The sequence below is a fragment of the Danio rerio genome, chromosome 1 (genome assembly GCF_052040795.2).
Source record: "Danio rerio strain M-AB ecotype USA chromosome 1, GRCz13ab, whole genome shotgun sequence".
Taxonomy (NCBI): domain Eukaryota; kingdom Metazoa; phylum Chordata; class Actinopteri; order Cypriniformes; family Danionidae; genus Danio; species Danio rerio.
In genome coordinates, this window is record NC_141021.1 from 7,002,163 (window position 1) to 7,029,890 (window position 27,728).

Here is a 27,728-nt window from a genome sequence, read left to right on the forward strand (position 1 = left end):
GTTTCAGTTACTTCCTTATTTGCTTCACGAGGGACAGTGGGAGGTTGCCGATTGGTCCTAACCAACTCCTTGAATTGATATATTAGAAATATATCCAAACAATTCTTCTTCTTCCACTTGTTTTGGCAACACAACGTGGCCGTCTGTACACTGCCACAGGTAAAGACAGTCTTCGAAGCTATCATGCATATTAATGAATTTGCACCTCATACACAATAGAGTGAGCTGATTGGCTCGAACCAAGTCTTTCTCATCAATTAATGCTCACACTCAAATGCGTCACATTGTACCCGCCAGTACAGACAGAAAGTCTACACGCTGGAATACACAGAAGGATCTCCTCGCCGTAACGTTGCTTCAAAAAATAGTTTAAAACCGGAAGAACGAATTTGTTCGAAATAATGCAAAAACAACCAGTTTCACTTTTAAGTGAAATATATGTGTCCTGGTAATGTTTTTAGCAATGTGGGTCACAAATATGACTGTCAACAGATCAAAAATATGTTTTGGTGTTTTGTGACTGAAATTTTTACAGGAAATAGTAAACAATTAAGGAACATTTGGCGTACTCTTTTTAACATACTACCATTTGCGACTTACTAATTCTATTTTCAAATACTGTTTAGGACGGATAGTATGTGAATTGGGATGCAACAATGGTATTCCACCAAGGCAACGCAGAGTGCTGAAATGTAATTGGCTAAAACTGGGATTGATCAGGTTAAATGACCAAAACAACATACATGCCATGTTTGAGGTGTGCACTACCTACCATAGAAGAGATTGCACAGGATCGAATGCTGGACAAATTTGTTAGTATAATGAACCACGATAGTCATCCCCTTTTTGATACAGTCCAAGCGTGTGCAAGCTCTTTTAGTACAAGATTAATTTAACCCCGGTGCTACAGAGAAAGATACAGGAAGTCTTTTTTACCAACAGTGATCAGATTGTATAACCAAAGTCATACCAGATGAATTGTGCTGAACTTGAATTAGATATTAGATATGTACAAGTGTTTACTCGTTGTTTTTGGAACCAAGGTGTGCAGTATGAAATGTAATCTTATTATTGTTTTTATATGTATGCAACTTATTTATCTATTTATAGTATGGAGAGCCCTGCTGTGACATGTGAATTTCCCTCCGGGGATTAATAAAGTCAAACTAACTAACTAAAGACAGTAACAAAGACGTGTTCTCCTAGCATGTTTCTTAAATATCTGCAAAAATATTATGGTATGTTTATGCTTCAGAAGAGTCAAAAACTTCAATGCAGCACCTTTAAAGTGAAATAAACCAAAACACCTTTTTTATTAATGAAAAACACAAATGTACAAATTGTGATTTTAACATAACACGTACCAAAATGTGACAAACAATTTGATGATTCATGATTGAAGAGGCAGTTTACTTACTACATTTAGATATGAGAGTTTTGGTTATAGCGTGTGCAGTGGAATCACATTATTTTTCATTTAATACAACATTAGCTCAGCTTGAAAAATAATAGCAAACCACACAGAAGGAATAAGGTATCAAAAAAAGAAGAAATAAAATATCATCATGCTTGTTATTTGATTTTAGTTACGCAGACCAGCATCTTGATTTTCATAAAAATATATATAGGCAGAAACCAATTAAAATTTACAAATAACTAAAGTTTCATTCTTAAAAATAAATCGACCAGAAATCCTTCTAAAACAGCAGTTAATGAAGTAAAACAAGTATAAAAAGATTAAATAAAATCCAAAAAAGCTGATTTTCCATAAACATCGACTGCAAAAATGCAATATAAAAATATTATAGGAATTAAAATCAATTTTCCAATGACAAGACACACATAGGATTGAACACCGACTGAATATCCATACAGTAGCATGTTAAAAAAGTAACAATCAAAATTAAATCCACAAAACGTCATGTATTCTTTAATTTCTTGCTATCTATTTAACTAGAAACCCCTTCGTTCAAGAGTTAAATGTGCAAAAACATGAGTATAAAGTGGGCGCAAGGATTTATTGTTTATATATTGAAGTTGGCTCTCGCGGGATCCTGTTTTGACTGGCATCACGACTTCTTATTATAACAAACAGATAATTTTATAAACCGAGGACATCAGGGAGTCTTGTTTCCAAAGCAATGATCCAACAATGTTTAACCTTAAAGAAGCGTACTGCACCTAGACGGCAAAAAATAAAACGAAAGAACAACAAACAGCAGAAATGTTAAAACCTCGACCTGAGATAAAAGAGGAGCCGCGAGGACAAAAAGTCAAAACAGTTGTTGGAGACTTTGATATGGGATCTGTTGTTTGTGTAACCTCGTCTGATTCATTGTTTTTGGGACGACTTAACAAAAATGTAGCGACTAATAAGAGAGTATTAATTTCAAAACATCAGATTTAGGACACTTTAAGATTGATTTATAGCAAAACGGAGGTGTTTCAGGGAGACAAAGTTACAGAAAAGGCTAAATAAAAACATTTAGTTTAACAAAAAACGTAAACTGATTGTAAATGTCTTCACATTTCAACATCTTTCCATCATAAGGCACCCCAAATATAAACAAACACACTCTCGGAAAATGTTTTTAGGGTAAAATGATGAGAATATTTAAAAATCTAGTCTGTAAATAATGATGAGGGGGGAGAAATGACCCTACTAGCCACGGCTGACCATCATATACACATTTGTGTAAATTAAATACATGCAAAAATGTACATACAAATATACAAACGCTATAGATCCTTCCTACAGCTGTATGATTCAAGCTTAAAGGGGCAGTTCACACAAAAATGAAAAAGAGCAGTTTGTTTACTTCAGACGATCCAAGATGTAAGTGATGTTTTATTCTTTAGAAGGGCTTTATTGATGGTTTTAGCTCATAAAATGGAAGTCCAGGTACTTTAAGAGTCATAAAAAAGACATACAGGCAACACAAAATTAATCCTTATGATACAATAAGATCAGAAGTTAAATGATCTGTCTGCGCTATAAACACAATTCACAACATGAGTCATTATGTCATCCTGAGTCAAAGGTATTCATTTTGTTTTGCCTGTTTTGTTTGACTCTCAAAGTTGTTTGTTTTACTGCCTTTCAATAATATTTAGCTTCACCAAAGACCAGTTTAAGAAAAACTGACATTTCTGTCATCGTTTACTCTTCCTTTACTCGTTCAAAACCTATTTGAGAAGATATTTTGAAGAAAGGTGGGAACCTGTACCCATTGGCTTTCATATACTTGTTTTTCCTACTATAGAAGTCAAAGGTTACAGGTTTCCGCCTTTCTTCGAAATATCTTCTCAAAGAAACTCAAATAGGTTTCAAACAAGTCAAGAAAGAGATTACAGATTACAGAACTTTCAGTTTTGGACAAACTAACCCCTTTACCTCTTTTGTGTTTTTTTTTATTTACTATCAAAGTTGTTTGTTTTTCTGACTTTCAGGAATATTTGACTCGCCAAAGACCACAGTTTCAGCAAATGTTTACAAGTTTCTAGCTTTCTTCAAAATATCTTCTCAAAGAAACTTGTGTAGGTTTCAAACAAGTGAAGAAAGAGTAAATGATGACAGAACTTTCAGTTGTGGATGAACTAACTCCTTTACCTCTCTTGTTTTTAGACTCTCAAAGTTGTTTGTTTTTCAGTCTTTCAAGAATATTTGACACACCAATAATTACAGTTTCAGCTTTAAAAAAAATGGCTAGATCCTCCAAAACTAAAGGTTCGGTCATCATTTACTCTTCCTTTACTTGTTTCCATCCTATTTGAGTTTCTTTAAGAAGATGTTTTGAAGAAAGCCTGTAACCATTGACTTCCATATACTTGTTCTCCCTACTATAGAAGTCAAAGGCAGCAGGTTTCTAGCTTTCTACAAAATATCTTCTCAAAGAAACTCAAATAGGTTTTGAACAAGTGAAGAAAGAGTAAATGATGACAGAACCTTCAGTTTAGGATGAACTAACCCCTTTACCTCTCTTGTTTTTTTTTTTTGACTGTCAAAGTTGTTTGTTTTTCTGCCTTTCAAGAATATTTGACTCACCAAAGACCACAGTTTCAGCTAAAAAGGCTAAGTTCATCCAAAACTGAAAGTTCTGTCATCATTTACTTTTCCTTCACTTATTCAAAACCCATATTAGTTTCTTTGAGAAGATATTTTGTAGAAAGCTAGAAGTCTGTAGCCGCTGACTTCCATATACTTGATTTTCCTACTATAGAAGTCAATGGTTACAGGTTTATAGCTTTCTTTAAAATATCTTCTCAGAGTCACTCAAGTAGGTTTCAAACAAGTGAAGAAAGAGTAAATGATGACAGAACTTTCAGTTGTGGATGAACTAACCCTTTTACCTTTTGCATTTCAAGAAAATTATCCAAAGACGACAGACCAAAAAGGGGTCAGTACATCCAAAACTAGAAAATTCGGTCAACATTTACTCTCATTCACTTGTTTAAAACCTATTTGAGATTCTTTGAGAAGATATTTTAGCTACAAACCTGTAACCATTGACTTCCAAACACTTGTCTTTCCTACTATAGAAATCAACAGTTACAGGTTTTTACCTTTTTTCAAAATATGTTCTTTTGTGTTCAACAGAAGAAAGAAACTCATAAATGTTTGGAACCACTTGAGGGAGAGTTAATAGGGAGTAACTCTTCATTTTTTGTCAAACTACCCCTTTATTGTTCTAGTTAAGAAGAAAAAAATGTGCATTTTGAAAGGTCCGAGGGTGAGAAAATAAACAGCACATTTTCAATTAGTGGGTGAACTGACCCTTTAAACTCGCCCTGCTGTAAAATCAAGTTAACGTCCAGATTTGAGCAATACAGAATGCTAATTTGGAGTAAATCTTTAAAAATCTTTACCTTGTTTACTTTGGAGTAATCCATGGCTGTGTCAAGCTACCATCATTAGCATTTTTTCCTCATACCGTACATCTTCCAAAAACTAGATTGGTCTCATAATTGTACAAAATTACCTTCATTTTTACACAAGCACTTCAGCATTTCAGCACCAACCTTCCTCTTTCTCCTCTAGACGGCTCCGATCATTGGGTTTTTCCGCCGAGGGTCTTGATATTGTTCATCTGTGTATGGGCTGTAGCGGTCGGGACTGGCCGTTCGGTAGTTGCCCTGGTTTAGCGCCTCATATCGCGGTGGCTCTCTGGCTCCTGGATTGGATGACGGAAGGACGTCCTGCCTCATCGGAGGCCTCTGTTGTGCTGGGGATGAAGGGTAATGAGCGCCTGGGGTCTCTGTGGGTTTGGGTACAGGCAGACGAGGCGAGCGTGGAGGATTGTCGTAAATGGGGTTCGGGTAAAGGACAGGGTCTCTCTGATTAGACCAGTTCTGGTTTGGATATTCGTCAACAGGCTTCTTCCTGGAGAAACAGACATGAAGGATAAAACACCATGAAATGTGAAATCATTTTATATAGGAATATTTAAAATGATTAAACCCTGCATATATGCCTTCATACACTTAAAAAAGCTTTTTTTACTTAAGTTTTAGCCTTGTTTCTAGTCCCAATGTCTAAATTCTTAAATCAAGCAGCACTTTCTAGAAAAGTTAAAAATATTGTCTTGTTTTTGGAAATAATATCCAAATGAAGTGAGTTTTTACTTAAAACAAGCAGAACAATCTGCCAATCGGGTCAGCTAAATATTCTATTTTCACAAAATATTGAAAATTGAAAAATATTATTTTGCTGACTCAATTGGCAGATTATTTTGCTCGTTTTAAGGTAAAACTCACTTCATTTTGGCATATTATTTGTTAAAACAAGCCATTTTTTTTTTTACTTTTCTACAAAACAATGCCTGATTAAAAGATTTTGGTTAATATTTGGACTAGAAACAAGACAAAACCTCTGCATTTTTGCAGTTTAATCTATTAAAATAACTTTTTTTCTGTCAGCCGATGCATTTTCTGTCAGAAATATTTAGTTTGACAAGACTTCTCATCGTTGAATACAGGATGGACATTTAGATACATAGTTGTACTATAATGCAAATCCTCAGCAAAACACTTCCATTTTTTCTGCTCACTAATGACTTTGGGATACTGAATATATAGAGTATACAGTCATTTATATATTAATTCATCCTGTGCATTTTTCACTGATTCTAAAAACTTCATTGAAATTAAAATGTGATTGGCTGTTTTTTTTATTATACTTAAACACGATTTTTAATAATAAGTTAAAATTATGTCTGAGCATTTTACTCTAGTCGTCAAAAAGCTGAATAATGGTTAAACTGATAATAATGTCTATTTTGTTCACAATTATAATATAAACAGCTGTTAACATTTGGGAAATTTATTTTCGCATTACATAGGAATTATTGCATTTTCTCTTTTAAGCACAATCTTCAGCACAGTCTACTGATTTACCACAGGCCACATATCAAATAATCATCACTTAAATTAACAAATTAAAACATGAAACATCAAGAGACAAGAATCTCAGAAGAGAATACAGAGAATTTCAAAAATAAAAGTAATTCCAACTTACATAAATGTTCTTCAATTAACATATTTATTTAAAACATAATATATTTGCAATCAAATATTAAAAAAAAACTTTGGCCACTATAGAAAATAGACTCAGAAAATAAGAAGATCCTCTGGCCAAACTTGGCCTAGACTGCAGCTCTGCACAAGAAGTTTGGCCAGAGGAGAAATAGTCATGCCCAACTGAGCCTGGTTTCTCTCGGTGTTTGTTTTCCCTTTACTTTTGTCAATTGGTAAAAGTAGTTCCTCATCGCTGTCGCCACTGGCTTGATTGGTTTTGAAACATGTGGAGCTGCACATTGATGGATTTGCTCTTCAGTGTTTGGACTTTCAGCTGTGAAAATTAAACCACACTGAACTGAACTAAACACTGAAAATTGGACTGACTCAGTTTCACTTCACCAGAACTTCTATGTTAAGGTGCACACAAACGACATTGTAAAAGCGCTATAAAAGTATAGATGAATTTAATTGTATTTTCAGAAAATAGTGACTTGAATTTCCATCTGTGCATCACAAACCTGCAGTTGATTTTAAAGCAACTGTAGTGTAATTTTAATTGCAGTGATATTTGGTTTTTAAGTCATTTCTTTCTCTCTCCGCTTGTCACACACACTAAACTATTATATGTCATGTCACATACTCTTAGTTTAATATTAACATCTAAAAGGACGTAACACCGTCAATTATACAGTGTATAATGCAAGTCAGCCTTTCAATGACTTATTTTCCCGCCTTTTCAGATCTTGACTGATGTACTGTAGTTAGGCCTTTAAAATGTGCTCTGTGGCATAAACCAAACAGCATATGGCTTTGGAGCAACATGAGGGTGAGTAAATAACAGTTTTCAAGGTCTAACTGGCAAACCGACACAACCATGCAGCTCCCGAGCACAACTTGCCAGCCAGCATGTGTCTTCTGAAGCCCGTTTACCAAAGACGTCCTGCTGGTTATGCTAGTTAAGAAGGCCAGCAAAGAAATCAGCGCATCATCATACCAAAACTACTGAACACAATGGGATATAACTGTCACTTTTGTTGGTCAGTTCTTCATGTAGAGCTTCAGATTCAGGCAGAACTAGAAAGAGATCAGATCCAAAACACAACAGATGCTCTTCGGCGGGGAACCCAGCTTTGTTCGGTTGCAAAATCAAAGAATGTAAGCAGCATTCAAACATCACAACTGGAATGTTTACTGCAACTTCCTGCAAATAAAGCCCTTAACTGTTGCCCCCATGTTTTAAACAGACATAAAATTGACATGTTTAACTTAAACGATTGCCAGTCTTCAACGCTTCGTTGCATAGATGTGAGATGTGTCTCATTTTAAAGACGACAGATGTCAGATTGCAGCTTAAGTGAAAAAAAGTTTAAACAGTTAAATAAAGCAAAAGTTATGTGCCTTTATCTTAAATAATAACAAAATAATGTTATTACAAAACATAAAATGTGTATTTTACTAAACGTTTTAGCCTCAAACTGACAGTAAATCAAAGCAAAATATCCAAACAAATTTTAGTCCAAATTTGAAGTTGATATCTCAAAAAAGTAGCTTTCAGTAAGATTTTGTTGACCAAAAATGACCACCAGATGACATTCAGTTTACAAGGTGACCATACAAGGGCACCCCCTATGTTTTATGAGTATAAATACATTTATTAATACTTTTGACAATATTTGTAAAGTAAACATGGGCAGATTGGTGGTAGTTAGTGTTGTCATACTACTGGAATTCAATACCACACATTAAAATCACACATTCTTAAACACTGCTGATTTGCCATTGTGTTCGCTCAACAGAAATGACTGATTGGCCATGAAGGTAATCAGTTTACTGAACTCACCGCTGTTTATTGAGTGTAACAACAGACTCAGGGATATTTGAGCATTTTAAAGCCGCAAAGATCAGCTTGTCTGTTTGCCCTAAATGCTTTTGCGTCCTGCGCTTTAGACTTTGTGCCTAGATTGTTAAGATAGAGCCCAAAAATGTAGTTGAATCTATTATTCTTCCTATATAAAACAACATTGTTTAAAATATCTTCAATTGTGTACAGCAAAAGAAAAAAACCTGAACAGGTTTGGAAGAAGTGGTGGAAGAGAAAATAAATGACCATTTACTATTACCAATAAACCATTACCAAAAATTACCATTACCAAATCGCACATTTTTGTGGATGAACTACTTAAGTTATTACATATATTAACCAAAGTTACCCAATTTACAGGAGCCATTCACATATTGCATCTGAAAACATGTGAAAAGTGTGAGGTGCACCACTTCCTTTACCTACTGTTTGTCTGGCATGAAACAACTGACTCTTAAAAGGAATGAAAGATGAGACTCTGATTGGTTTAATGCACGTTATTCTCAAAACACACCCATAACTCATTTAGAGAATAAGCACAACCTTGTTGGACCATGTGCTAAGGCGCAGACTGTATTGTACTGTCCTTAAAATAGCAAAAGTGGATTCGGACATGCCCTTAATGCTTTTGCGCCATGCGCTTCAGACTTTGAATGTATTTTAATCTATTACTCTTCCTATTTAAAACCAAAAAAAAAACCATCCCGAAGACAGTTATGGGGTTAAACGTTTACATTTACTCTAAATGGCTTATCAGTGTCTAAAAATGTTTAAAAAGTTATACTATTTACTGCTTTCAAAAGAAATGTGTCACTTGAAACGAGTTTGTTGCATGTGATCTTAATATGCAAAATTAATATGAACAAGATAAAGCAGCTAAAGCAGAAGCAAAGAACTAAATAAATAAAAGCATAAAGCAGGAATATTTACAAAACTACAAGAATAAATGGAGGGCATCTGCAGACTGAAGGGTAATATATATATATATATATATATATATATATATATATATATATATATATATATATATATATATATATATATATATAAATAAATATATAAAAAAAACTACATTGATTATTTGCATTCTTAATATGCTCAGGGTTGCGGCCTACATTACTTATCCAAATGTTGCATCCCTTTGCAATCCATCAAGAGGAGCGTGGCCTCCAAAAAAAACGAGCTGGGAGAAGCCAAGCCGACAACCTTTATGTCAGACCTGCGCTGCAGAACACATTTGTGAAGGCTTCATGCGTGCAGCGTTTGATGTTTAATATAGTTCAGTCTAAAGCGTGACTGTAGTCCGTTCACTATTTCACCTGTCAGAGTTAGTTACAAACAGTGTGTGGGTGTGTGCAGACTATGCACCGTACTGTGAGATGTGTGTGTGTGGTTATAATCCGTCAACAGCGTGTGTGTAGCGTGTCTGTCAGCTCTGACCACCCAAGAACAACTGAAACAGAAATACTGCAGTCTTGAGTCTAAACATTGTGTGTGTGTATATGTGTGTGTGTGTGTGTGTGTGTGTGTGTGTGTGTGTGTGTGTGTGTGTGTGTGTGTGTGTGTGTGTGTGTGTGTGTGTGTGTGTTCATTTAAACGCTGGAGACTGATAAGAGCCAAACATAGCCATACTTAAAACTTCAGACAAATATCAGCAATACGGTTTCTTTCTGAGCGACTGTACTGAGAGAACAAATGCTCCTATGAAGAGTTGTGTTTTTGTTTACAGTACAATAATAGATGATTACTGTGGACTTAATAAGGAATGAACATTTGTTAGAGCTCAGGGAATGCCTCCCTTAAAGTGATAGTTTACCTAAAAATCAACATTTGGTTTTAAACCTTTATGAAAACCTTCAGGGATTGACAAACATAGTAGGAACAAAAAATACAGTGGAAGTCAATGGCTGCTAGTTTACTACGTTGTTCAACATATCTTAATTTGTGTTCATCAGAAGAAAGAAAAAAGTTGAGGTTTGTAACAAGTGGTGGATGAGTAAATGAATTACCATTTTCATTTTTGGGTAAACTACTTAACTTATTATATTAAGCAAAGTTACCCCATTAAATACATGCAAAATGTACAAATGCTTCAAGATTACAACTCAAACTTAAAGGGGCAGTTCACACAACAATTGAAAAGAGCAGTTTGTTTACTTTGGGATATCCAAGATGTAAAAGATGCTTTTTTTTTCTTAAGAAGGACATTATTGACGATTTTAGCTCATAAAATGAAAGCCAGTGGCTTCAGTTCAATGTACTTTAAGAGTTAAGAAAACACATACAGGCAACATGAAATGAATCCTTATGATACAATGAGGTTACATGAAGTTAAACGATCAGTGCTACAGTATAAACTAAACATAGTTTACAATATAAGTTAATATGTCATCCAGAGCCATAAGTATTTTACATAAACTGCAAAAAAAAAAAAAAAAATTACTTATTTCTTCCTCAGATTCTTTCTTGAAACTTTTCCCTCTTATTAGTCACACACTGTTCCTGTCTGATGGCTCATTATGCAGGTCTTTGACTTCTCAGGTTTGACTCACTGCATTAGTAATGATTGTTCACGCCTTCTCGCATAGACCATTTTCACTCAGAAAGTGACTTAGAAAATGTTATTCAATCTATTGTTTTCTGTGAGCAAGTAAACAAGATGTTTCTCACATCATTTTGAAGTAAAAACACTAGGCTACAAGATCCAGTTCTCAAAAGTCGTGTGAACAAATGTGCTCTGTGTGTTTCATGGCCTTGTTTCAATGACTTCAAAATTGTAGTTTTTCACTAACCACACATAAACGTTTCTTTTCAAAAACACAAACACATACAAACATTCTGCTTAGGTATTATTGTAGCCCAACTTGTGCTGTTTACAGTGTTATCACACATTAGACATTTATATGTCTTTAAGATACTGAAAACAACACAAATGTCAGTGCATTTCAAAACTTCTCCATAGCCTCAAAACACCCTTAGACCCCTGGGAGTACATTTTGTTTTGCCTGTTTAGTTTTTTTTTTTTTTGACTTTCAAAGTTGTTTTTCTGCCTTTCAAGAATATTTAGCTTCACCAAAGACCACAGTCTCAGCAAAAAATTAGTTCATCCAAAACTGAATGTTCTGACATCCTTTACTCTTCCTTCGCTTGTTTAAAACCTACTTGAGATCCTTTGAGAAGATATTTTAGAAACCTGTAACAATTGCCTTCCATAGTCAATCGTCAAACTTGCTGCAGCTCTGATACAAGTTTTATTTATGGAGAAAATTTAAAAAGCACTGCAGTGTTTGTGTGCGCTGCGTTTGCCTGAGGTAATTAGTAGGGATGTAACGGCTTTGTAAATACCGTCATACCGCAATATTAATTTTTTTCGATATTACCGTAGTCGCATGACTCGGTAAAACTATAGGTCTTCTGAGAAAATTTGCTCAGGCGAATGAAGCGAACGGGAGGTACCGGAAACTACAATTCCCATCAGCCCATGCTTGACCATCATCCCTTGCGGTCTGTTGTCGCTACAGATCCAGTAATGCGGAAATGGAGTGTGCTGCTAGAAGCGGGGATCAAAAAGAGCTGGAAAACCCTAAAGCGGGTGTTGTCGCCGCGCGCGTACTGAATAGTGGTGTTGTCGCGCGAGTTCTTATCGGCTGTGTTGTCGCGCGCGTACTGAATAGCGTTGTTGTCGCGTGCGTACTGAATAGCGGTGTTGTCGCGTGTACTGTAAAGCGGGGACGGAGGGTATGTCGCGTCGCGGGGGCACTTTTGATCATTTTGGAAGGGAACTTTTTATCCAAGACTAAAAAGGGCATCTGCACTGCACAGGTTGAGCACTGTGTGTGCACGTGCTTGCAAGTTGGGGAATACGACTAATAACAGTCATGGGGACTGCAGAAACACAGCACACTGTTCAGATTGATGCAGACATGAGATCTCTATCTCACTCATGGTTTGTCCTCTCAAGTGGGGGAAAGACAATGCACAACGTTACCCATTGCTAACAACCTGGGCCAAGTCATATCTCTCTTGTCCCAGAAACCTCAGTCCCAAATGAGAGGTTTTTTTTTTCTGTTGTAGGGGACATTGTAAATACCCAGAGATACCAGCTTTTACCAGATTATATTTATATGATAATTTTCCTTTAAACCCATCTCTATCTAAGTGAGTGAGTGATTAAATGTTGAATGTGATGCGTTTTCAACAATACTAAATTGAAACTTAATTTTTTTACATGGTTTAATATTTTTTTTGTTATTAAAATTGAAGTTCCTGTTTCAAAGCTTACAGATAAATGGCTAATTTATATGTCATTGACACTTTTGGCACTTTTTTGGAGTATTTTCGTAAGTTTTGTTTTTTCCTGTAAATGATTCAATAAATACCGTACCGTGAAATTCTGATACCGTTACGTCCCTAGTAATTAGTCTCCCGTTATTACCAATATATATATAATGCATACAAAGTGTGAAGCTGATTGGTTAGCCATTCCTATTTGCGCACACAATTACTGTGCCTCCCTTGGAAATAATAAACATGTGCGCACAAAAGAACAGCAGAACAAATTTACAATTCACAATACGATTTACAATCGTAGCCTCATTTTCCTGTTCTTAGCTGACAGGAGTGGCACCCGATGTAGTGCTCTGCTGCTGTAGGTCATCCGCCACATTCAAAGCCACTTAAATCCCCTTTCTTCCTTACTCCGATGCTCAGTTTGAACTGCAGCAGATCGTCTTGACCATGTCTACATGCCTAAATGCATTAAGTTGCTGCCATGTGCTTGGCTGAAATTTGTCTTAACAAGAGTAGGACAGGTGTACCTAATAAAGTGGCCGGTGAGTGTGCATGACATAATATAAAGCTAATTTAGTCAACTTATAAATCATTCACACTAGTATACAGTATATGATATTCTATTTACATAACCATCTTAAAAACCTCTAAAACCCAGTTAATCAACAATACATGATTGATATCTCCTACAAATGGCACATAATCTGTTAAATACACAAAATATGGCACCTTTTTACTGCTGTAAAACATTATATTGATCTATTTTCCACTTAGGTATTTGATATAATCCTCAAAAACACTCAAATGTATTGCACAAAGACCATTTATTGTGCCTTATACCCCAGAAATATTTGCACAAGAATGACTTGACGTGCTGTATAATAAAACATGCTCATATACACTAGAATATATGGCGTATACTTCATTTAGACAGGGATATATTATACATACCTCACGCACACTATACTGTGAGATAAACACACAGGGGTTTCAAGCTGAAGTTAGCATGCTAGATTAGCCATAATGAGAAACGCTGTGGGTTATAGACTGTGTGCAGGCAGCTGGGGATTAAAGCAGACTTACACACACTGCTGCATCTCCGCTGGGACAGACACAAGTTACAGTCCTAGCCTACAAGTGACCCCGTGATCCGCTGACCCAAAGTAAGCCCAGAGGCTTTGGGTCACAGCTGAATGAGCAACGGGTGGCCAGATGTGTGTAAGTGTGCGTAATTGTGTGTGTGTGAATAAGCACATGTGTTTGAGATTGGTGGACCTGCAAGTGTGCGTGTGTGTGTTATAGCACCACATGTGCTTATTTGAACAAATGCGGGTCAAAGCCTCTTTGAATTCACATTTATAATATGCGATGCAGAACACGAGTGAGCAAACGTCTCTAGAGCGTGTGTGTGTTTGTGTGTGTTTGTGCGACTTTACAGCCTGCGGTAGGTGATGTGATTTAACATACATGGGTCAGAAAACAAAGTAATGACAAGTCCTGCAATCCATCTCTCTCCCGCTCGCGCTAATCAACACTCAGAAGGCTGCGCACATGTGTGTGTGTGTGTGAAGGAGCCGTCAGTGAACATATTTTCCGTCTTACGACAAGAGTAAATCAGTTTGCATGCGCTCGCTGCACCTGCCCGAGACGTTGGGAAGGAAATTCCTCTCTTGGCTCCCGGTTTGACCTCGACTCCTGTGTCGTCCCCCTGAGACAGACGTGCACACACACACACAATGCCAAACAGCTGGTGGGTGAGGGTGAACAAAGCAGGGTGTGTGGAATTGTAAGCAACAGGATGAACTTATGAGCAGTCAATGAGTGAGGATGGATTAATGGACTGACTCAAAGAGTTGCGCCAATGGACTAAACAATCGAGCGCAACAAAAACAAGAGCGGGAAATGACAGTTTACGCACAGACTGAGATACTGATATACAGGTGGAATTAAAGACAGACTGATGGGGAGGCAATATACAGTACAGATATATAGTTGAAGTCAGAATTATTAGCCCTCCTGTTTATTTTTTTGCCCAATTTCTGTTTAACGGAGAGCAGATTTTTTTCAACACATTTCTAAACATAATAGTTTTAATAACTCATTTCTAATAACTGATTTATTTTATCTTTGCCATGATGACAGTAAATAATATTTGACTGAATATTTTTCAAGACACTTCTATACAGCTTAAAGTGACATTTAGAGGCTTAACTAGGTTAATTAGGTTAACTAGGCAGGTTAGAGTAATTAGGCAAGTTATTGTATAACGATGGTTTGTTCTGTAGACCTTTGAGAAAAAAATTTGCTTAAAGGGGCTAATAATTTTGACCTTAAAATGGTTAATAAAAATAAAAACTGCTTTTATTCTAGCTGAAAAAAAAAGACTTTCTCCAGAAGAAAAAAATATATAATCAGACATACTGTGAAAATTTCCTTGCTCTGTTAAACATCATTTGGGAAATATTAAAAAATAAAAAAATATTCAAAGAAAGGATAATAATTCTGACTTCAACTGTATATAGTTAAAGTGAGAATTGTTAGCTTTGCTGAATTATTACCCCTCAGTATATTTTCCCCCAATTTCTGTTTAACGGAAAGAAGATTTTTTCAACACATGTCTAATCATAATAGTTTTAATAGCTCATTTCTAATAACTGATTTCTTTTATCTTTGATGACAGTAAATAATATGTGACTATATATTTTTCAAGATACTGGTATTCAGCTTAAAGTGACATTTAAAGCTTCAGGACAGCCTTGAGTACTTTTTTTGAGATTTTAACAGATTTTTGTGTGTGTTGAGCATAATTTAAGATAATATTAGAACTTGTCAGCTTTAATTGTAGGGAAAACTGGATTATTTTGAGCTTTTGGTAGCTAATTTCATCTTACAGGTTTAAAATATTTTTAGCTGGGATCAAAATCGGTGACGTAGTGCAAATCTGTTAGTGGAGTGATGACGTGCCGGTTTCTCATATAATATTTATACATTGTATGAGAAGACCTTGCTTCTTAATTAAAAATGAGAGCACATGCTGTCAATCGATTTAAAAAATTAACTAATTAATTGCACTTTTTTTGCAATTAATCACGATTAATCACATTTAAAAGACTGAAACATAACATTAATGTAAACGCAAGAAAAAAATGTTTTTATTCAAAATATAATTGATTATTAGAATTTTTGTTTAACTTGTAACAGAGATTTCTTACATATCCACAATAAACCATAAAGATTCTGGCTTTGTTTTTTGTTTTTTTGTCAGGAGAGCTGTACGAGAATAGGTCTTTGGCTTTTATCAGTTGAGTTCGTTACCATTCAGACACATAACCTATATCCGTGCTGCTGTGTTCGCCTATGTTTAAAATCCTCCAGATTACCGGCAGGGCTAATGTTTGGAATAGACAGGGCAAGAGACCTGCTGCACTGCTATCCACTATGTCTGCATTCAGACCCGGGGTTTGAGGAAGAGAGTAGTCCTCCTCATTTATAGTGTTCACAGCCACACCCACTCCTCCCTCTGCTCGCAGACGCCCATCATGATGCATTTTTTGAAAAAATTCTAAGGTAGACTTGAACTGAAAGAGAGAGAGGGGGGGGGGGGGGGGGGGGGGGGGTTATGGCCCCTTTAAAGGCTTAACTAGGTTAATTGGGTAAAGTATGATAATTAAGCAAGCCATTGTATAATATAGAGTTTATTATGTATACAATGAAAAAAAATATTGCTTAAGATAGCTAATAATTTTGACCTTAAGTTTTTTGTTTTGTTTAAATAACTGATTTTATTCTAGCTGAAATAAACAAATAAGACTTTCTCCAAAAGACAAAAATGTTATAGCAAATACTGTGAAAAATTCCTTGCTCTGTTGAACATCATTTGAGAAAAAAGAAAACGGATGGTGAATTTTGACCTCACCTGTATATATACATATCTGTCTATTTATCTCTCAATTATTCATTTGTCTAATTTTCTTTTATTGATTATTAATCACCAGGCATACTGACGAGATAGACAAATAGATACATAGTTACAGATGTAGTGATCGACCAGACGAAACACAGATGGACACTTATACAGTACTTTTAAAATGACTGATCAATAGACAGAAATATATGCAGATAATATGAATAATGACAAACAAACAGACAAATCTAAGGTTATTTACATATAATGACCACCATACCAAGATCGACTGCACAGACAGACACTGTGTCTACCAACAACTCCAACAAACTAGAGAACTCTATAGTCAATCATCAATCACAATTGATTAGACATATTTAATAATAATAATAATATTTCCTTATATATACACTATATATATAGTGTTTTTTTTCAGGACACTTAAAGGGCTTTACACTTTTTTGGGGGAATCTGCTCATCCACCACCAGTGTGCAGCATCCACCTGGACCAGACCGCACACCACACACCAGCTAATTGGTGGAGAGGAGACAGAGTGATGAGGCCAATTATGATATGAGGATGGTCAGGAGGCCATGATGGACAAATTTGGAGGCCAAATTTGACCAGGATGCCGGGGTTAAACCTCTACACTTTTTCAAAGGACATCCCGGGATTTTTAATGACCACAGAGAGTCGGGACCTCGGTTTAATGTCTCATCCGAAATACGTAGCTCACAGAGCAGTATAGAGTCCCCATCAATATACAGGGGTGTTAGGACCCACACAGGTCGCAGGTTGAGCGCCCCCTGCTGGTCTCACTAACACCACTTTTAGCATCATTCCCATGTGGTCTCCCATCCAGGGACTCATCAGGAGCAGCCCTGCCTAGCTGACCATTTGCAAATTGCAGAAAGCTAGCTGCCGGCATTTCATCTACAGCACTAGTTCCAGACAAAGGATATTTCATTTTAAAAGGATATTTCACCCAAAATGTTTATTTACTCATTATTTACTCAGCCTCATGTTGCTCCAAACCTCTATGAGTTAAACACAAAAGAAGATATTTTGAAGAAAGCTGAAAAAAAAATGTAACTGTTGACTTTCATCTTAGAAAAATGAAATACTATGGAAGTCAACTGTTATGGTTTCCCAACATTTTTACAATATCTTCTTTTGTGTTCAGCAGAGGAGAGAAACTCATGAAGGGTTCGAACAAGTTCAGGCTAAGTGAATGACTTTTGGGTGAGGTATCCCTTTAAGGACCATAGGAAAAACAAGAGCTGATGGAAGAAAAAAAAATCAAAAGCAAAATAAAAGTTTCATTTCCAAACACTGATTTCATTACGGCTCCTGTGTTTCAAGGCAAACAACGTTAAACCCGAACCGAGTCACTGCGCTTTATTTACTTGGAAGCAAAACGGCAGGCGAAGCCAAAACGCAATATAGCGCAGAGTGAGATGTCATGAGAGAATGAAAAGAAATAACCCTGCTTTCCGGTGCCAAGATGAATGAACAAAGTAAAGCACACTCCTTCATGATAATCTGAACCAAAACATCCTTTTTATAGACGCAGAAGCTCGCTGCTTTAAATAAACCAATACTTTTTAATCACAATTTCTGCGGTGCGCTCGCTAGCAGATCTGAATGTTCTCAGGAGAGCTGCTTTTATTGGCAGTCGCTCAACTGGTGGTGTTTCTCAGCAGCTTTGCTGTCTGTTCCAGCTACATGGAGCTTTCTCCTTCATTTCAGTCATTTGCTTTCGGAGAGCATTGTTTTAAATGAGATTTTCAGTGTCATGAGTGTCATTTCTAACACATGGGACTTCACTAAACTTGGTCCTTTTTATGTGTTTTTTTTTTTTCGGATGGAATAGTGATCTGATTTCGGAAAACAAATGACCAAATGAATGCTTCTCTGCTATATGCAAAGATACTATATGCACAGCTAGTGTTTTTCAGCCATCAATAAACTTCCGGTGAAAGATTGAAGTGACTATTTTCAGTTTCATAAAGTTCCTTTTACAGCCAAGATTCTTCAAGTTTGGTGAAGGAAAAATCATGATTTGGAGTTACATTTAGTATGGGTGTGTGCGAGAGATCTGCAGAGTGGATGGCGACATCAACAGCCTGAGGTATCAAGACATTTGTGCTGCCCGTTAGATTACAAACCACAGGAGAGGGCAAATTCTTCTGCAGGATAGCGCTCCTTCTCATACTTCAGCCTCCACATCAAAGCCCCTGAAAGCAAAGAAGGTCAAGGTGCTCCAGGATTGGCCAGCCCAGTCACCAGACATGAACATTATTAAGCATGTCTGGGGTAAGATGGAGGAAGAGGCATTGAAGATGAATCAAAGAATCTTGATGAACTCTGGGAGTCCTGCAGGAACACTTTCTTTGCCATTCCAGATGACTTTATTAATAAGTGATTTGAGTCACAGCAGAGATGTATGGATGCAGTCCTCCAAGCTCATGAGAGTCAGACACAATATTCATTGTGTTTCCACTGCAGCATGACTTTATATTCTATACTGGACATTATTTCTGTTCAGTGACAAGACGTTTGTCTAAGCAAAGTCAGACTTTACTGTCCTAATTAAATAATTAAAAATCAAGACATGATCATATTTTATTTTGGTAAAATAAGTGTAATCTAGAGGCCTTTGCCTTTCTTATAAGCCACTTCTGATACCAAATGATCAACTAGAAGTCAAGTTATTATTTGTTGTTCCTAAAACTTGAATAAGCGACAAGACTTGAGTCAGGTAGTGTAGTTGCTGGAGTCTGTTCTGGACCTCTGTTTGCAGATAAGTGTGGCGTTGTTTGACCTTCCTTGCTCCAGCTGATCTTTATCCAATCAAACGCAGGTTTAAGACTCAGCGGCGATTAGTCTGCAGGGACTGAACTCTAATCCACCTCCTGCTGAGCTCAAACTCTCACGGAAATCAGTCCTTTGTATGCTAATGAAATGACCTAAGACGCAAAGCATTCCTGTAGTTTATTACTGTGTTTGACATGGACAATATAGGGCTACGTGAGAAGCTGGAATCAGCTTTGTCAAGATTAATTTTGAGACCTGTAGAAAAGGAGACACCAGTTTACTAGGATTTGGGGAAAAGTTAAATACAAAAAATGATAAATAAATTAATCTTATTACTGAAGTGTGTAAAAATAAATAAATATACAGTACAAAAGTCTAGGTGAAAGCCTCAAGATGTTAATGCCAACTTTATTATTCAATTTGATATATTGGTAATATATTATTCAGTTATTTATATGCTATTCTACATTATTCAATATTATATATGATTTGATGTTATTAAAATCAAACTAAAATACAAAATAATGTAATGAAACTAACAAAATAATTGTTTTTATATAAAAGTAAAACACAATAGTCATGGATTTCAACAAAAAAATATATTTAAAAAAAATCCACATTTAAAATCCTAATAAAAATAGTAATAAAATATAACCGTATATAAATAGTACTGAAAGGACCTCAATCAAAGAATTATTTATTTTAAATAATTGCAATAAAACCTATTAGTAAACACAACTTCTCAGCAAAATTGCTTTATACTAATGTTTTATTTATTTTAATGAAAAATAATGAAATATAATTCTTGGAAAAAAATAAATAAACAAATTAATGAATAATATAAATAATAAATAAATAAATAAATAATTAAAATAAGCTAGATAATAATAATAATAATTAATTAATTAATTAATTAAAAAATAAAACAAAACATTAATGATAATAATAATATAATAAATAATAATAATTATAACAGTAATAATAATATAAATAATTAAATAATGAATATAAATGAATAAAACAAAATAAATATAGCAAAACAATCATGATAGTATTATTATTATTATTATTAATAATAATAATAATAACAACAATAAAAATTAATGAGGAAAACAAAATAAAGAAAACTAAACAATAATTCTTTTATTGATAATAATAATAATAAATTAATTCATGAAAGGGGATGCAATGGCGCAGTAGGTTGTGCTGTCGCCTCACAACAAGAAGGTTGCTGGTTCGAGCCTCGGCTGGGTCAGTTGGCGTTTCTGTGTGGAGTTTGCATGTTCTCCCTGCATTCACGTGGGTCTCCTCCGGGGGCTCCGGTTTCCCCCACAGTCCCAAAACAATTGGTGCAGGAGAATTGGGTAGCCTAAGTTGTCCGTAGTGTATCAGTGTGAATGAGTGTGTATGGATGTTTCCCCGATATGCTGTTTAAAAAACATATGCTGGATAAGTTGGCGGTTCATTCCGCTGTGGTGACCCCAGATTAAAGGGCCATGAAACCCCCTCGTTTCAGCAGGGTGTTTTCACACCTCTACTTTGGAAAAAGTCAGAAAAGTGGGCGTGTCCAGCTCTGTTTAGGGGGGAGTGTCGGAGGAACTAAAGTGGGATGGTGTGGGAGTGTCTATTTGTGCACGCGCGAGTTTCAGAGTCAAAATACACACACATGAGAAAGTGATGGTGTTTAACCTACATGGACACCTGTAGTCGAATTATTTGCCAAATTATTAAATGTTGGACTTTAACTGCAGTTTGGCTCTTTCATTCAGGGAATTCATTCATGTCCCTCCCGACAAACGCGATATTTGATTCGAGGAACTGCTTGCTCTAAGCGTGTATTTTTCATGCAATGTTTGATACCGCACGGCGAATGAGAGAAAAAAAACCTCCGCATTTCCCGGAAACTTAGATGCACACGGCAGGTAGTGTCAGAAAGCCGCGTGTGTTATTCCGGTCACTAAATGCGGTAAAAGCCCTACACGAGGTTAAAGTTTGGTTGTGATGCTAACGTGTTTACACTCGGTGACTCGGTGCAATAGTTAACTTAGTTCGATACGAGCAAACTAAAATAAACAAAGAGTACTGGTCGCTCACTTACCAAATCTGTAGAGACAGGACAATCACCAGTAACTAGAGCCGCATCTTTATGAAGAGAAGACTACAAGCGAATCCAGATCTCAGCGTTTGGAGATGAGAACAGCTCTCAGGTAAACAATAAACCTCCTTAGACACGTAAGTTATTGTTGTCGAGCGTCGCGTACACTGTTAATCCACACGTGACGCCAGCTGCGCTCTCACAGAGAGAAAATAAAAACAAAACTTAACGGCAGCAAACTATAAAAGCAACACTTCACGCTTGTTTTGCCAACACAACGTGGCGTCTCTGTCGTGACAACACTGTGACACTAATGAATATTAATGAAGTTGCACAAATGAGCGCGCTGATTGGTTTGAACCAAGCCTTACTCATGCATTAATGCATCACACTGTAAGACGTAATAAGACTCACTCTGGCACAGACGCCCAGTCTGCACGCTGGAATACACGCTATTATGTCATGACCGTGACGCAGCTTCAAAAATTCGTTTCAAACCGGAAGTACGAATTTGCTTGAAATAACGCAAAAACAACCAATTTACCCTTTTTAGTGAAATATAGGTGTCCTAATAGTGTTTATAGCAGTGTGGGACACATATACAACTGTCAACAGCTCAAAAAATGTGTTTTGGTGTTTCGTGACCCTTTAATAAAGGGACTAAGCCGAAAAGAAAATGATAGATCCGTCAGTATGATAGATCATGGCTTTATTTATGATTCGAACCTGCAACCTTCTGCTTAACCACCTCTGAGCTTTAACCACATCACTTCATGATCGTCATCATCAGGCCTGGAGGCTGATTGTGTGCGCGACTGACACATTTCAGCTCAACACAGAAACACTGCACAAAACTGCTCTCCATTACAAGAGTGATGTGACACTGTTAGAACTGATAGCTTTCAGCCTTAAGGAACTTTTCCCAAGGACCGAAACAAGCAGTTTTGCTGCTACCAAGTCACACGTACAGAGAGACAGAGAGAGAGAGAGATGGCGAAGGGGGAAATATATGCTAATGTAATGGAGCGCAGTCATTTGAAAGGAAATGGGTCTGAATGAGCAGCCCGAGGGAACCACAGCACAAAGTTCAACCCTGAAAAATGTATTTCATTTCATTGAAATAGTCCACTCTTCTGAATACGAGCCGGGAGATGCAGGAGGGCTGAGGGGGGACTTTACTTTAGGAGAAACATATCAAAACAACATGTGGAGCTTGAGATAAGTCAAAATGTATGACTTTATAAGCAGGGAAAAGTTTGCGCGAGTCGCTCTGATGTCTCATTTGTAGGTGTTTTACAGGTCTGAGCTGCACAAAGATATGCTTTGATGTGGATCTGGGTGGATTTCAGTCAGGCCGAAAGGTCTAAATCTACTTAAACTGCACAATTTAACCACATCCTGGTAACAGTGAAAAAATAGAGCAATTCACTGAATGAATACTATAGAGATTAACTATGGTACATCTACAGAAAACATCAAAATAAGCATGATGTATATTTAGAAAGAGTAAAATCACAGGACATTTGGGATCTATCTAAAACATATGTAATAAATATGTTCAGATTCATTCATTTATTTTCTTTTCTGTGGAATGAACCGCCAACTATTCTTGCTTATTTACGCAGCGGATGCCCTTCCAACTGCAACCCATCACTGGGAAACATGCATACACAATCATTCACACACATAAACTACCCAATTCACCTTTCCCACATGTTTTTGGACTGTGGGGGAAACCGGAGCACCTGAATGAAACCCAAGCCAACACAGGGAGAACATGCAAACTCCACACAGAAACACCAACTGACCCAGCTGAGGCTCGAACCAGCGACCTTATTGCTGTGAGCCGATTGTGCTACCCACTACTTCACCATGCTGCCCATGTTCAAATATTTGAATTAATTTAAATATAATGTCATTTTAAATATATGTATATATGTTTTAGCTATCAAGATGCAGTTTAACTCAATGTTTAAGTAACTATATAAATAAGAATAAATAAGAAAACTTAATTATGACAATGTTGCGCTAATGTCTGTTTCTGGATAATAGAAGCACATTTTGTTTGGATTATTTGGATTTTTTGGGTCTTTAAGATACAAAAATGTCTAACTTGTAATCAAATAAATACTCATCAAAACAAAAGTTATTTTAAAGAACATTGTGTTCTAAATATTATTAAATTAAAATATTCTATATATATAGAATATAAAATATAATATATATATATATATATATATATATATATATATATATATATATATATATATATATATATATATATATATATATATATACATACAGTAAAAGTCAGAAATATTAGCCCCCTTCGATTTTTTTTTTCTTTTTCAAAAAGATCATTTTCCAAATGATGTTTAACAGAGGAAGAAAATTTTCACAATATGTCTGATATTAATTGTTCAGGTTAAGCTGTATAGAAGTGTCTTGAAAAATATCTAGTCAAATATTATTTGCTGTTATCATGGCATACATATAGTAGTATTGCGATATGAGTGCTACGAGTGTGATATTGCGTTTATACAACAGTTTGACGGCATAATTGTGTATATAAAAATAAAATCAAACATGTAAAGCCTCAAAAACCCTTTTCTATAAGGAACTACTTTCTTCCGCGTTGGATTCAAATCATAAGCTAATAGTTAAACAGTTGAGCAAGCATCTTTTAAACTTTAGATCTGTAGTGTCGGCTTTTTGCTGGCTATATGTGGGCGGAGTAATATACAAAGGTTAAAGAGGCTGTACGGGTGCTAATATTACTTAAATATATCAAGGATATATAGCCAATCAGATTCAAGAACCAGACAGGACTGTTGTATAAATAAATCTATGTATATATATATATATATATATGTATATATATATATATATGTATATATGTATATATATATATATGTATATATATATATATATATATATATATATGTATATATATATATATGTATATATATATATATATATATATATATATATATATATATATATATATATATATATAAATATACATACATTATATATATATATATATATATATATATATATATATATATATATATATATATATATATATATATATATATATACATACATACATATACATATATATATATACATATGCATATGCATATATATATATATATATATATATATATATATATATATATATATATATATACATATATATATATATACATACATACATATACATATATATATATACATATGCATATGCATATATATATATATATATATATATATATATATATATATATATATATACACATATATATATATATATATATATATATATATATATATATATATATATATATATATATATATATATATATATTTATATATATATACATATATTAGTTCACCACAGACTTGAAGTTAACACAAGTAAAAATAAATAAAAATTATATACACATCAGATGTTACAAAAAACATAAGAATCCTTGCTACTTTTACAATCATAAATTGCTTCTCGAGAAACATGTCAACTTTAAAAATTTTAAAATAATACCCAGGATGAAGTTTAATTCACAAATCTGCCTTCAAGTATCCTTTAACATGACCCCAAACCACATTCCTCTAAACTGTGAGCACTTCATCATAACAACTGGCAAACTCCAGCCGCCTCATATCAGAGTATGTTTCTAGACGTCAATGATTGAGGCACTTAAGGGTCCGGGATGTGAGCCAGGAATCAGGATAGCATTCCCAGCTTCCTGCCTGGATCCCGATCCTCTGGGAGCAGATCAGGTGAATATTCCGGGATGAGGAAAGCTCTCGGAAGGCAAACACTCAAGATTTAATTAGCGGGATGAAAGAGGATTAGACTGAATGTGTGTGTGTGTGTGTGTGTGTGGGAAGGGAAGTCCCTCCACCTTTTTCCGTCTTGTTTTGTTGACTCTACGGATCCAGCAGTGCCACATATGTCCAGCATATGGTACAAAAACACACAAATCTCAGCGGTAAAACACACACAAACGCTGGTTTACCTGGGCACAGAGGTGTACAGGCGATCTGCGTCATTGTATCTGGGAGCTGTTCTAGAATCAGGCCCTCTGATCTGTGGAGAAACAGAGAAAACCAATCAGATTAGGACTTGCAATCTGATAATGGGACATTTAGATGCGGCTTTAAAGACATATTTTAATAATATATTATATTAATATTGAAAATAACAAACTTGCATGGGAAAAAGACACAATATGTGAATGGCCCGCTGCTAAAGTCCAGTGTGTGTGCGTAACAGCCTTCCCATGCGGAAGGTTGCCGTTTCTTATCCCAGCTCTGAGCAGGTTGGGTGGTGTTGGACCGGCGGGGTTACATAAGCTCAGAAGTTTAAACTAGCGCACAGGTGGCACAACTTTGTTTAGTTGCAGCAGTTTCATTCCGTTTAACAGAAACGTAGCATTAAGAATCCCTTAAGCTTAATTATCCAAATGTTTCGGCTGCCCATGCCACTCACTTAATGTCAGGTGATGACTCATGCTCTGCCCAGCTTTCAACTCCAGCTCGAGCTGTATTGAACAGACAGAAGTCACTTCATAACTATAGCGGCCGTTTTTCGACTGAACTAAATTTATTTTTGATGTCTTGGTCATACTATTTGGAGAACCGGAACAAATTGCTTTGCAGGCCGCCAATTGAATAGCCCTGCTCTATGGTTTCGCTACATATGGAGAGCGTCACATCACCTTCCCGCGTTTGTCGCAAATTAGGTGACAGAAAACAGAGGAGCTTGGCCGGACGCACCCGGCCCGAACCAATCGAGGAAAATAAATATATTTATGCTTTTCTGCAAACACTTTGGACAACGCTTGAAGAAAATTTAAGACCTTGTAAAAACGTGATTAAGACTTTTTAATACCTTCTAAGGGCCTTAAAATCTTAATTAACTGATTTATCAACTTTTAATACTTTTTAAGACCCTGCGGACACCCTGGTACTCGAGTATCAACAACACTTTGCTTATTCAGTAAAGTTTTAAAATAGAGTGATAAAAGTAATTTATTGTTGTTATTATTATTATTTTGTTATTTTTTACTATTTTTTTACTAGTTTTTATTCTATTTAATTCAATTTTACTTTAATTTTATTTTTATTTATTTTTTTACTTTATTTTTTATTTTACAAAACGGATGTCTGAAGGAGACATTCACACATTATTTGATTGTAATGACCCTAAAACTTTATTAAAACTACTAAAATGCAAGGAACATGTTATCGTGCAAAGAGGGAAATAATACATTTAAGGTTTTTAAGGACCAAATATTTAATTAAAAAATAATTAAAAATCTATGCAAAACATCACATTTATCTGTTTTTCTTTTTAACTGACTAGCAGTGCATTCCTCAATTTGAACATTTCTTGCATTTTAAGCAATGGAAAAGTGTTTGGAAAGAAATCTGCATCAACACAACATCAATAGGTTTGAATGAAGCATAATATATAACCTTTGCTCGCTGTAGTGAGATCTGATCTATGAAGGAGAAAGAAAGAGAATCTGCGGCGGTATAAATGCTTCATCTGTGACAATAGCCATGACTGATCACCTGTACGGCACAAACAGACGCAGGAAGGAATGAAAGGAGCCCAGGAAAGCCGGCAATTGTATATCGTTGTGATCATTTGGTGCGTGCGGCGGTCTATCATTCCCACAATCATCTCTCGCTTCTCCAAATGTGACCTTTTCTAACGTGCGCGCGTCGCCATCGCTCTCTCTGACATTCGATCCCTGCGAGACACCTTTGTGTTTAAAGATCACACTTAGCATGCAGGGTAGCGCTCAGGGCCGCCATTACACGCGGGAGGACGTGCACTTATAAACGCCTCATTGAGACAAATGCCACCATTTTCCCTCACACAGTCCCCAGAAATGAGCTGCCCTTCTTTACATAATGCCTCTAACCTTCATCTGTCAGGATCTGCCACACGCAGACTCCCACAATCCCTCTGCACGCTGACATACTGCTGACAAACCGGGATTTTACAGAGTTGGATATAGCAGAATTTTTTTTATCATTCATGTAATCCAAAAACTAATCCCTACACCGATCCCTAACCCGAAAGACCTTTGATGCATATTAATTAATTATTCATTCATTCATTCATTCATTCATTCATTCATTCATTCATTCATTCATTCATTTTCCTTCAGCTTAGTCCCTTAATTATCAGGGGTCGCCACAGTGGAATGAACCATCCCCTGCTGGT

The 27,728-nt window shown here is 35.8% G+C and overlaps 1 protein-coding gene across 1 annotated transcript in view; it reads right to left on the reverse strand.

The window, feature by feature from the left end:
• Positions 1 to 4,838: 4,838 nt before the first annotated feature.
• Positions 4,839 to 27,728, reverse strand: part of pard3ba (par-3 family cell polarity regulator beta a) — a gene marked incomplete at its 5' end in the record, with an annotated part of 217,436 nt that continues 194,546 nt past the window's right edge. The window contains 2 exon segments of the mRNA NM_001328558.1: positions 4,839 to 5,380; positions 25,507 to 25,577. Of these exon segments, the coding sequence (NP_001315487.1) occupies positions 5,035 to 5,380; positions 25,507 to 25,577 (417 nt within the window). The 3' untranslated portion in view covers positions 4,839 to 5,034.